Source organism: Bactrocera neohumeralis, chromosome 6, assembly GCF_024586455.1.
Source record: "Bactrocera neohumeralis isolate Rockhampton chromosome 6, APGP_CSIRO_Bneo_wtdbg2-racon-allhic-juicebox.fasta_v2, whole genome shotgun sequence".
NCBI classification, from domain to species: Eukaryota; Metazoa; Arthropoda; class Insecta; order Diptera; family Tephritidae; genus Bactrocera; species Bactrocera neohumeralis.
This window is the reverse complement of record NC_065923.1, coordinates 17,077,068-17,090,915: the sequence shown is the minus strand read 5'-3', so window position 1 is coordinate 17,090,915 and position 13,848 is coordinate 17,077,068. Positions and strand designations below refer to the sequence as shown.

Genomic DNA, 13,848 nt, shown 5'->3' with positions numbered 1-13,848 from the left:
TGTATTATAGCTGCTACAGTTCACGTTTCTTCTTGTTTTTCAATTTATTTTTCTAATTATAGTAGCTTTGATATTTTTCTTAACCTCAAAAAACCATATAGTATTCATACCAAAACAGTATCTCAAACATATTTTACTCTTAAATAATATGCATGTCATTAAAATATTCTTTATACTACATTTTCCCGATTTACAGACGACTTGGTGATGGCTCCTCGCGTCATTCCAGCGATGATTACACCGAAATCAATAAAAGCCAAAGCACAGCGGCCATAAACTGTAAGACACTAATCAATGAAATACGACAAGCGGTGAATGAGGCGCAGCCCAAAGGTAAGCAACAAACAATACAATACTAAATGGCATTTATTACATACAATTGCACAATAATTTTCTTGATATTTTCCACTAAAAAAAGAAGATTTATAAAAATTACTTGCGCTCACTTCTACCAACCAAGCCAAACACTCAACCAATGCATATCCCTAAACTCTATTTTATAACCGTATATTGACTGCTCTTTCACATACAAACTCAAACTTTATTTCGTATACTATATGCCTAAATAGTCGTATATATTATATGCCATATATATATAATTATTTACTATATGCTATCTGTCGTTTGCATCCACATTTCTTGCACCCAAACTAAGCATTACAGTACATTTCGTTGTATAATTATACTCGTACTATCCCGTAACTGTTTCTTATTGACTTTATGCAACTGTATCAAACACATATATATGTATATGTATGTATGTACCATTTGCGCGCCCATAATAATACTAACCCGAGTAACTTTTTGTACTTTCTTTTTCTTCACGTTTGCTCTTGTATTTGATTTTCCTGAATATGGTAATAAATAATGACAATGACAAAATTTTAATAATAATTTGTTTAAATCATGCTATGCTGCCGCATTCTACGTTGTGGTAAAACAAACAACATTTTATATAATACTATAATAAAACTTTAACCCTCTTACGCCTAACATTTAATATAAAATATATATTTATATTTTACACAACCTTTAACATTTGTGGTGGTTACATTTTAAAACAAAAACAATAAAAATATAAAAAAATATATATAAATGAATGTGTGCACAGTTAAACAAGTTATACCTCAATCCCTCTCTCCGCCTGGCACAGTGCCATGGCAACAGCAGCAGCAACAACAGCAGGCGACCGGACCACCCTCACCCACTAGCATGTCATCGGGCTGCTCCTCACCCGGCTACTCGCCCAGTCGTGCCATTGATTTGTCCGGTTCGAGCAGCAGCTTTTCGGATCGCAAGGCAGCCGCTTGCTACAATTACAAAGGCGGACCCGTGCATGAATGGACCAAGGAGCAGGTGAGTACTAAATGAAATTAATTAAACGCTGAAAAGGGTATATTAAAACATATCAATAGTCATATTGACGAGCTGCGTCCATTTAGCCAAGTCCATGTCTGTATATATTCGAACTGGTATCTCAGTGTTTGAGTTATCGTTCTGAAGTTTTGCACAAGTGCTAGTCTCCTTCAGCAGCTGCTTGGTTGTTGAAATCACTGACATCGAACCACTATAGCCTATAGCTGCCATACAAACTGAGCGATCAAAACCAAGTCTTTGTATGGAAAACTTTTTTATTTGACGAGATATGTTCACTAAATTTGGCATGTAGTTTTGTCCAGACCAACACTATAATCAGCATTGAAATTGTGCAGATCGGTTCACTATAGCATATAGCTGTCATACAAACTAAAGAAACAAAATCGAGCTCTAGTATGGTAAACTTTCTTATTTGACGAGATATGTTCACGAAATTTGTCATGAACTATTGCCAAAACCTAAGAAACAATCTCCAAAAAAATTACTCAAATCGTAGCAAAACAACATATAGCTGCCATACAACTAAACGATCAAAATCATGTGCTTGTATGGAAAACTATTTATTTGACGAGAGACGAACATTAATACCCTTCACCAGCAATTTTTTTTTAAATATTTCTTTAACAAATATAATAAATTTCATTTACAACAGGTTGGCCACTGGCTGATGGGCATCGAATTGGAGCGTTACATACCCGTTTTCAAGGAGCACAACGTTGAAGGCGGCGCACTGCTGTCGCTTGACTCGAAAGACTTCAAAACGCTCGGCGTCAGCGGTGACGACAAACATCGACTGAAGCGTCGTCTCAAGGATCTCAAGGCGAGCATCGAAAAGGAGCGCAAAGATCAGGAGCGCGAGCGACGCGAACGCGAGAAAGCTATACGCAAAGCAGAGAAAAAAGCGGCCAAAAAGAAATAGGCTTAGTTCAATTAGTAACAACTAAATAGTATGCTGAAACTCAAAGTAAAAGTAAAATAAGTGGTAACACACAACAACAAAAAATATATAAAATATATAAGAAAACAATTAGCAGTTATAGTAAGTAGTCATAATAGAAATTATAGTAAAGTTTAACAAGTAAAACAATCGATAATTAATGCACTTAAAAGTAAGCAACAACCAAAAATATGTACTCTATGGTATATACTAAGCAGCACATAAATGAGTGGTCACAGATGCGTTTCGCGTGTTGGCGAGTGGTGTGGTCAGTTGTTGTGGAAGTGGTAGAAAATTATTTGATTTTTGTAAATGATTTTTTCAATATAAGTTTGACATCGCTAATTTGTACTTTATAAACAAGCAAGTAAGAAAATCAAAATGAAATAATTTTTTACACTCTATAACTCAACTGAAATTGGTACGTGTTTTTGTTTAAATAATAAGTAATTTATTATAATATAAAAAAGCTTCAAATTGTAATTTTAAATTTTAAGTAAATTTTACGAAATTTGAATGTTCACCGAATATTACTATGAAGTTTAGCGTATAAGTCACTAGATGTGTGTGTATGCACAGCACTTGAACGAAGCAGCAGCTGCGACACTGGAATGAAAATTGAATTTACAAAAATTAAATATAAAATGGCAGAACATTTGAAATTCACTGACGAAGTTATTGAAACGAGTATGACCGAAGAGGAGCGTTTGTAGTAGCGTAAGCGTTAAGTCATTTGCTGAGCGACATAGTTAATTGATGCGAGACTTGGCTACAAAAAAAAAAAAAACAAAACAAAAGAGAGAAAGAAAAAACAGAGAAATATATAAACAAAGGACTGATTTTATGAATAAATGAATTAATTTAAATGTAAACGCGTAAAAAACACTTAACGAGGTTTAATGCATATTAATATGAAATAAAATAATCGAAAAATATAAAAAATATATATAATTATTTTTTAACTTTAACTACTATTTATGGCGTATACCGCAAATAACTTTAAATAATTTATATAGAAAACACACATAACAACAACAATGAACACACAAAGCTTACATATTTCCGTGCAAAAAAAAACAACATAAAAAGCGATGAATTTCTTCAATATAATAATATTTTTTTTTGTCTTATAAAACTGAATTGAAATGTGTTAGCGAAGACAGTAAGCAAATGCAGCAGTGTTGTAGAAAATTTAAAAATTATTTTTTATGGACATTTTTTCTATAAATTTATAATGAAGTATGCTTTGAAAATTGTAGTTACAATTTTTTTTCTACTATTTTTTCTAAATTGTTTGTTGAAATTTTCGGTTTTGAGGTTAGTTCTGCCGTTGAGTAGTATGAAAACGGTAGTTAAACATATATTTATTGATATTTAATTGAATTTTTAGTAATACAGTTTCGAGCTTACATATTTCCGCTTTTAAGTATTTTCAAAATTAATTAATAACTATACATATTTTTTATTTTTTGTTTTTAATTTCCGTAAATTAAATTTTTAATTAATAATGATTAATAAATTTTTGAGTTCTTCCACATAATTTTTTAGTTTTTGAAATACATTTTCGATAACACGGTTTTGAGGTTAGTTGTTCCGTTGTTGATTTGCTTCAAAACTGAAGATTCGCAGTATTTTTTTTTAATTACATTTTTTTTCTTCTAATTATTCGTTCAATTTTTGTTTTAAATATTCGATTCATGGTTTTAAGGTTAGTTCCGTTTTGAAGTTTTTTTTTTATTTTGAAGTATTATTTTTTAATTTTTTAATTAATTCGTTTAATTTTTTTAACTAAATTTTCAATAATAAATTTTTGAGGTTTGTTGCGCTTTCGTGTCTAAGATCTTAATTACTTTGATTTTAACATTTAAATCTTAGCCATCTATTTTTTGGTTACTCTAAAGTTTCAACAGTAGAAATATCTTAAATATTTTTGCATACCTAACTGTTTCATTTCAAAACTATTTTTTAATGCAATATATGCTATTTTTTATTATTTATGTTATAAATTATATTAAAGTTTTATATATTGCAAATGAAAGTTGAAATCTGCAAACTACAGACTGCTTATATCTAGCAAAGAAACGAAACAGAAACAGGTATTTAAAATTCGAGAAGATCCACAGAAAAATACATGAATTACAGTGAAGCCTCTAACTAATTTAATATCTCTTAAATTGAAATTTTTTCACTTCTTTTTTTCTGTTTTAAGTTTTAAATTTTTTGTTCATAATTTTTTTTTTTTTATTTCAAAAAAATTTTTTTTTTTAATTTTTTTAAATATTGTTTTTTCAATTTTTTTTTTTAAGATATTTGAATTTTTCTAAAACCTCGAAATAATTTAATTTAATTTTTTATTTATTTTTTTTTTTATTTTATATTTTTATTTTTTTTTAAATACTTTTGCTGCATTTGTTTACTATTGTCACCTGTCGCACACACCAAGGTTTTTTTTATACAAAATTACTACCCTTTTGCCGTTAGTCATTCAAAATCGTCGCTCTAGTACTTAAGTAGTGTTCTCATTCTACTGAATAAGCGAACAAGTAAAAGAAAATAAATTAGTTGTACTAAATATGCTCTCCTATAAGGTTTTACTTTAAATTATTATAGCTACATATTTGTATAGTTGGCTATATATGTATGTATGTGTGTATTAATATGTTATTTTGCAATACACTCGTACTAACTGTTGTCCATTGTTGTGTGTGTATGTATGTAGTTGCTCAATTGCATATGAATATGTGTGTTGTACTTCTCATTTGTAATTAATAACTGTAATTTGGTTTTAACAATATGTACCTATTTATAATTTATAATTAACAATTCAATATATTTTTTGTTTAAATGTTTATGTTAATTTTTGTTTATAACATTTTGTTTTCATTAAAGTGCGAAATTGAATTATTAAATGTGCGAAAGTTGTTTATTAATTAAAATTAATGCTTTTTATTTTATTTGAATTTATTTTTTTGGGCAAAAAAGACTATTGTGAAAATTATGTTGAAAAAAAAACTCAGAATTTCGGTATTCATGTGAGTTGTTTTGAGTTTTTTTATTTCATATTTTTTGGTCTTCTGGAATTTTGAAATTGTTTTGTAGGATCTTTTTCTCTCAATATTTTGTACTCAATTTTTTTACCGGTTTTATTTTCAGTAATTTTGTCTTAGAAACCCCTCCCGTGGAGACGCCATCAGATATCGTGGAACATTAGAATTTTTCTATAACTGGGAAGCGGTCTAAAATATATACATAATTTTTTAATTATTTAGGGTGATATCTTTTTTTTATAAGTTCGATTTTTTCTTAAAATTCCATTTTTTAAGCCTTTTTTTTATAAATTTTAAATTTTTCTTTTTTTTATAAAACTCGAAATTTTTTTATCAATGTTTCTTTTAAATTTTACTTTTTTTAATTATATAAAAGAACTAAATTTCGACACTAAAAAAAAAATTTTAAAAATTATAATTTATACAATTAATTTTCTTAACATTTTCAATAAAAAAAAATTGTGAATAAAATGTAAATTTTTTTAAATAATTTTTTTTTTAATGTTTGAATTTTTTAATCAATTTTTCTCTTCTAAAATTAGATTTTCTTTTTTAAATTTATGCTAATTTATTTATAAAATTCGAAATTTTTTATCAGTTTTTCTTTTCAATTTTAATTTTTTTTTTTAATTTTATAAAAGAATAAAATTTTGAAATTAAAAAAAAAAATATTTAAAAAAATTGATATTTTATAAAATTTTTTTAAACATTTCCAATTAAAAAAATTTTAATAAAATATTAATTATTTTTTAATAATTTTTTTTTAAATTTCGAAATTTTATTTTTTTATAATAATCGAATTTCATAATCAATTTTTCCTTCTAAAATTAGATTCTTTTTAATTTTTACTAACTCGGAAATTTTTTTAAAAATTCAAAATTTCTTTAGGATTTCTTTTATTAAAATTTCGAATTTTATGCAAAATAAATTATTGAAAAAATTTTAATTTTTTTTATAAAAAAATATTTATAAAATTTTAACTTTTTAATAAACTTTTTCTTTAAATTTAAATTTTTTTCAATTAGAAATGCTTAAAAAAAATTGTATAAAATACCAATTTTTTTTATTTCCAATTTCGAATTTTTTTTTAATTTCGAATTTTTTAATAAATTTTTCTTTTCTAAAATTCAAAGTTTTTGTGAAAATTTATTTTTATAAAATTTCGGATTCTTATAATAAAATATTTAAATTTTTTTTATTGCTTTTTATTAAATTAAACATTTTTTTTACCAAAATCTTACTTCATATGTATATGTATGTAATTCGAATTTGTTTTTGTAGAATTTTTAAAAATCGTAAAATGCAACTTTTTTCTACAGCTTTCTCGCAAACAATCGCCGTTATGTAAACCCCAACACTTTAAGCCCTCGCGCCAGCAGCCTCAACCAGGGCATTAAATTGCAAAAATTTAAATTATCAAAAGTTTTGTAAAGCTAATGGACTTAACAATTTGTATGAATTTTATATAGACATTTACCATATTCAAATTATTCAATTGTCCTTAACTCTTTTTGCTTTAGCGTTAAAAACCGTTCGTCGGCAAACCAACGCTAAGCTTCGTTTACTTACTAGTAGTAAATTTGAAATTAAACCAAAATCTTCAAAAATAGTCTTAAATTAATTAAAATACAACTTAACCAAACCCAACAAAAATTCAAATCTAGCAGACACGTTGCAACGTACATACATACACACATATGATATGTATGTGTGTTAAATGTGCGCATGCGCATGCGTGTTTTGCTAGTCTAGTGCAACTTCACCACATGTGCATTAGTCGTTGTCTTGTCTAATTGCTCTTAAATAAAGCTTTCGAAAAGCTCGCCTAAAACAGTGCCATATTGAAACAACAAAAATCAAAAAACAAAAAAAATTAAAAACAAATTTAATATTTTTTAATTTGTTAGGGGTATTCACAAAATAAAAGTTTTTATTAAAAAAAAAAATTATTTAGCAAATTAAAAAATTAAATTGTTTTTTAAATTTTAATCCATGCATATTTACTTAGAATTAAGTATGTTTTAATGTTTATTTAAAAGCAAACAATTTTATTTTTTTAATGTGCTGAATAGATTTTTTTGTAAAAAAAAAAAATTTCGAAGATTAAAAAAGATTTGGTTCTTAAAAATAAAATTTTGTCCGAATAGTGTATAATTTCTTCAAAAATTTTTTAAATAGATCTTTTTGTTAAAAAATATTTTTTTTCGAAGTTTAAAAAAAATGTTGGTTCTTAGGAAAAATATTAATTTTTTCGAACAGAGTATAATTTTTTTTAAATTTTTTAAATTGATTTTTTTGTTAAAAATACTTTTTTTTTGAAGTTTAAAAGTAATGTTCGTCCTTAGAACGACAATAACAATTTTTTCGAATAGAGTATATTTTTTTACATTTTTTTAATAGGATTTTTTTTGTTAAAAAATACTTTTTTTTCGAAGTTTAAAAAAAATGTTGGTCCTTAGAAAAACTATTAATTTTTTTCCGAATAGATTACAATATCTTCGTATTTTATTAAATAGATTTTTTTGTTAAAAAAAAAAATTTTTCGAAGATGGAAAAAAAATTTGCTTCTTAGGAAAAATATATTTTTTTTTAATTTTAAGAAAATTATTTTTTTTAACAGTTAAATATAGCATATAGAATTTTTTTCAGCACGTTAGAAATAATTTAGAAAATATTTTTAAACATTTTCTAAAATCATAATATTTTTCAAAATTTTAAAATTTTGTGAATACCTTAAATGAATTAATATAAAATACATTTTTTTTTAATTTCCAACAAAAACAATATTATTTAAAAAAAATTTAATTTTTAATTTTTTTAATATTGCAACAATTCTATAACCGTAATATGAAAAATTGAAAACTTTATTTCTTTCTTTATTTTAAAATTAATTAAGTAATATAACTTAAATCCTTGGCAAACACACGTACGCCTTAATAACACAGAAAAAACATGATAACTAAATAATTAATATAAAAAATAATAAATTAAAAATAATAATAAATTTTTTATCTAAATATATATTTTTTTAAAAACCAAACTCTTTTATACTACAATCAAAATGATGCCATACAAACGATGAGAGAAATTCTCACTTTTTTACTCAGTAACCGCAACAAGTGAACAACACACACGTACACACATACACATTCGTGCCTTTCATTGTGTAAAACCGTCCCCACACTTTAGAGGAATAATTGCTTGTATGGTTGTTTCATCGGAACCATGCATTTCGCCAATCGCCTTAAATCACTGAACCGTTATGTGCAACTAAACCGCTCTCAGCGCGCGTAAAATTCATTTCTCTTGCCTTAACTGCAGCTGAGAAATTGCGGCTTAGTAATGCAAATTACCTTGCTGCAAATTACCGTTCATCATTACATACATACATAACGGTACTTATGTATGAATTTATGTATGTAGATGATGTGAAATATAAAATTGGCAATGCTGAGTTGAGTTTGGAGGCGCTTAAGCAGTGCTGGGTTTGCATCAGTAAAAGTTGTTCACTTTGAGTTTTTCCTATAAGAAGTTATTTTGTGTTTTTTAATTCAAAACCACAAAATCAAGCCAATAATTTAAATATTTAAAATTATTATTATCGCTTAATCTTATAAAATTATTATAAATTCTAATTTTATTAGGGTGTTTAAATATTTTTTTACTTGCATATTTTAGTTGAATACTTTGCAGCCTACGAAAATTTATCAAAACTTTTGAAAAGCCTCCCAAAAAAAATTTTTGTTTTTAGAAATTTGAAATTTTTTTTTTAGAAATTTGAAAACTTGTTTTCAGTAATTTGAAAATTTCTGATAGATATTTTAATTTCTTTTTACCAATTGTAAATTTTTTTTAAGAAATTTAAAATTTTTTTTTCCTAGAAATTTAAAATTTTTTTTTCCTAGAAATTTGAAAAATTAATTTTTGATATAGTTTAGAGTTTCCATATAGTACAATATAGCATTATACCATACCAGTTATAGATAGGTTTATCAGTTCATTTCTCATTAAAAATATCTTTAAAATATTCTAAGTGTTCACCCATCCAGACCAGGGTCGCTAATTTTTGAAAACAAAAAAAAAAACAAAAAAATCATAGTGGGATGAAAATGTACATTGAAAAGAAAGATAAAATAGCAGAAATGAAAGCAAAATCATTTTATAAGGACTTAATGTAAGGAAGGAAGAAGGGGGTTCTTTGAATTTTTATGGGTTACTTGAGGTTTATCTCGATTCTTTACTAAACTACAAGTCCCACAGAAAAATGTCAAATGGCAAAGTTGTACGTAATAAAAAGTTCTACAACTTTTGTATGTACAGCATTCTCACATAACCACAAAATTTATTTGAAAAATTCAAATAATCATTTTTTTTTGTTTTTTATATTTTTATTTTCTATTTTTTTGTTTTTTGAGAAAATTTTTGTAAACTTACTTTCTTATTTCTCAAACACACTGTATTTTTTTAAATTTAATATAATATTTATTAATATAGTAATAACATTTACTTAGATAATTTTTTTCTCACCATTTTTTAGAGGGTCTATCATTTTTCATCGAAATTTCTGCAGTAAGAATATCTGATTTTGTTTTTTAAATGGGTAGGCCTTTTATTTATTGCAATCTCTGCTTTTGTTGGTGTACTGTATACATTATTATGGTAAATTTTCGCCGAAATTGCAATAAAAGGCCCTACTAAACGATTCAAAACAGCTTTTCTGCAACTGTTACTATGAAATAACAGTTGGATGAAATAAAAAAAAATTATCAGATGTTACATACATATATTTAATTGGATATCTTATCAACAGACATTGATGTGACAGATTTGAAAAATTAGTATTTGCTTACATCAGCAATGAGGTCTTCAAAGTTTTTTTGTCAGGATGGCTTGACTCTCAGTAGTATATTTCGTTTGCTGTTATCCCCTATATTTCGAGTATCGAATGAAATCGCAGTTATCATAAGTAAATACTTACTTTAAGGAGCTTTTGATTTATTGTATTTTATGTTAGATGGCTGATCAAAGATCGCATGTACATAGATTGCCATATGTAGTCCTTTGTAAAGCCATAGGAAAGAAGAACTCCTGTGTTCGAACTTATAAATTACAAATTATTGCTAGAATCTTCTCACAATATTTATTTACAGCCCTATTACGTACCTAAAACAACGGCAGTATGGTTGCCGTTTGACAATAGCATACCAAAATTTGCATTACAAGTACGTTCTTTCTTTTCTCTCCTTTTGGATCTATAGTATATACAATATTGTGAGAAGATTGGTTGCTATAGTTTCTTTTAGTTAGTTTTTTCTTTTATTTTTTTGATTTGTTTTAGGATTGTATGGCATATTGTAACTCAATAAGCTCATTTGCTGAAGTCTCAAAAATATGGACGGTTTCGATTACAATTTGTTTCGTTATCTCACCCCTGAACCTTACCTTTCCATCTTTATATTATTAATATTGTTGTATATCACTTCTTATTAATATTTTTTTTTGAATTTTGTGTGAATGAAGTACATAATTGCTATCAAGCGATATATAATATACTTTGTAACTTCAAATTGATGTTAATATTAAGTCAGCTGTTTCATTATAACCTTAAATATTCTTAAATACTTTATAAGTAAGCTTTATATACACTTAAAATCGCTATATGTATATATATAGTTTATACTTGCTTAAAGTTTACATGAAGTTAAATACGAGGGTAGCTTGAGATATGAACTTTTGAGTTTCACCACATAGTGAATTTTACAAATTGTGGTGAAAAGTGAAAGGTGGCTTTATATTAACTTTTGAATTTCACGAGGAGACTTTTACAAATGAAACCAAACCGCTCTATAAACTTTTGAATTTCACCACGAGGTGAGTTTTACAAATTGTGATGAAAAGTGAAAGGTAGCTTGACATATGAACTTTTGAATTTCTCCACGTGGTGAATTTTACAGATTGTGGTGAAAAGTGAAAGGAAGCTTGACATATGAACTTTTGAACTTTGACTTTTACAAATAAAACTAAACCACTCCATTAATTTTTGAATTTCACCGCGAGGTGACTTTTACAAACTGTGGTGAAAGGCAAACTATGACAATTATTTGATTAAAACACGAGGTGAGTTTTACAAATTGTGGCGAAAAGTGAAAGGTAGCGCGAGAATAAAAGGTTGCCCGGTTGGGATAAAATTGCTTTCAAAAATGTCTCACAGCCCGACAAAATTAAAAAAAAACATTGCTTCTTTGAATTTATCAACTGATTCTAGTTAATTTGGGCGTGCTGAATTGAAATCTGTAATCAGTTTCTATCAGCTCTAGTTTTCATGATAGAGCTTTTTTATACACTCCACTTAACCTATGACCTGAAAAAAAATTTCGCATTAAAAATTTAGAAACTGATTCTAGTTAATTTGGGCGCGCTGAGTTCAAATATGTAATCAATTTGTCTCTATCAGCTCTAGTTTTCATGATATAGTTTTTTTATTTTTTTTTTCAGGTTTCTGATTACAGATTTGAATTCAGCGCGCCCAAATTAACTAGAATCAGTTGATAAATTCAAAGAAGCAAATTGAGTGTTGGCCTGTGTAATTTTAAGAAATCAGCTAATTATGAGAATTTTCAACAGATATTCTCGAAAAGTAGAAAACAAATTGAAGGAAATTTATGGCGCAAAGCGAATTGCACAGCAAAAATTCCACGTACTTATCAAGCTACCCTCGTATATACACATATATTTTTTGCAAAACAAAAGTCTGCTTTAACAAATTCGTTAACTCAAAAATTTATTACAGAGCTTTTAGTATAAGCTTTTGCTACATTATATTATATCTATTTGTTATATAACTTTTGTGTCAGCTTCAACATTATGCCTGCCATATTACTTATGTACACGTAAAGCAAATCTGTTCAACTATTTTACTTAGTCAACAATTAAGGTTCAACAAAACTTGCTTTTCTTACAATTATCTAAAGTAAAAGAAATATAAAAAAATGATTAAAAAAGATAGTAGTTAATGTTATTAGCCGTAAAAACTATACTAATTGAAAATCTAGTCAATAACACTTTCATAAAAAATTATATGATAAGAAAAAATGCACTGACAAAAATTTTAAATTTTGCAAAACCGTTAAAATGCGTGGAAATTGTGAGTTGGGGAGAGAGGGAGAACGTGAGCTAAATGAGAGATCGTGAGCGCTAGTAAGAGAGACGACCAGTTAGATATGAGTGAAACCCAAATAGGAGCTTCTAGGGTCACATTTTTTATGCGTGTAAGTTCTACTCTACATCTATGTAACAGTTTATGCTCTGTAACGCATACTAAGTTTTTATTAAACAACATCGAAGTGATTTCTCTGAAGCCGAAAGTGATTGGAAATTTCATAAGATGATTTATTAGAAAAAAGGTAAAATTCAAAAATCAAAAATTCATGGCTATGAATTTTTAAATATTAATGAGAGTTGTGACATGAGAACAACGGTAAAACGGGAGAAAAAATGAGATAAAGAAAGATCAAGAGATAGAGAGAGAGAGAGAGAAAACGAGAGATAGAGACAAAAAAGAGAGTTAGAGAGAAAAAAGCGAGTTAGAGAGTATAATAGAGCGCGTGTATGAATTATAATACGAATTATATGATGCTAAACATAGTCGAATTGGATTAATTACAAACAACAAAAACTATTAATTGCAATTGACTTGGCATGACTATGATTAAGTACCAATATTATTATATAGAATACCCTAAATATAATATATAATATTATATATAATTGTAGAAAAACGTATGTATGTATTTAAGATTACTGAAACACTTATTTGAAAAATCTTAATCAATATATATATTCCAAGTAAATAAGTCCAAATATTAATAAAAGTACATAAGGAAAAATATTAGATAAGCCTACCATCTTTTTCATTGAATGTAGTAAAAACTACTTTAAAAGGGGGTCTCTATTCCGAGGCTGCTTATGCTTTTTTACACATGACTCCATCCTCCTGAGCGAAGAAGAGAAATTACTTTTGTTTTTAAGATAAATCCAATTCAGTGTAGAGATCTTTAAGGCCAAGATTTCTTAATGACAATCCCTCGTGCTCAACACAGGAGGACGTTGGTCTGGGCCCAGCAGTATTATTTTCCAATAGATGGCTTTCATAATCTATATCTCGCGTTGGTACTAAAAAGCTTTATCGGATAGTTTTGCGAATACTTTAGAAAGCAAATACGCTTATGGTGTAGTTTATCTGGCTAAAAACGTGAAAAATGTTTAAGATCTTGATAGCCAATCACTCGGTTTCGTCGATTCTACTCGGAAAATTTTTATGCCAAAGATGAAAGCCGTTCTGGAAGGCCAATTATCGAAAATATCGGAAACATTTTTTCAATGAGGCTGAATACAAAAAGAAATCCGATGTTTGGATACCACACGAGCTAACTCTAAAAACCTCATGGACCGAGTTTACATCTGGAAATCGCTGCTGAATCTGGAAAT

The 13,848-nt window shown here is 27.2% G+C and overlaps 1 protein-coding gene and 1 long non-coding RNA gene across 2 annotated transcripts in view; both read left to right on the top strand.

Moving 5' to 3' along the window:
- LOC126763632 (uncharacterized) overlaps positions 1-2,976 on the top strand; it is a 191,733-nt gene extending 188,757 nt beyond the window's left edge. The window contains 3 exon segments of the mRNA XM_050481337.1: positions 197-333; positions 1,154-1,356; positions 2,030-2,976. Of these exon segments, the coding sequence (XP_050337294.1) occupies positions 197-333; positions 1,154-1,356; positions 2,030-2,296 (607 nt within the window). The 3' untranslated portion in view covers positions 2,297-2,976.
- Positions 2,977-8,011: 5,035 nt separating this feature from the next.
- Positions 8,012-13,257, top strand: LOC126763661 (uncharacterized). Its single transcript, XR_007667645.1, has 2 exons — positions 8,012-11,265; positions 11,512-13,257. It is a non-coding gene; the product is annotated as an uncharacterized LOC126763661 (long non-coding RNA).
- Positions 13,258-13,848: the final 591 nt, after the last annotated feature.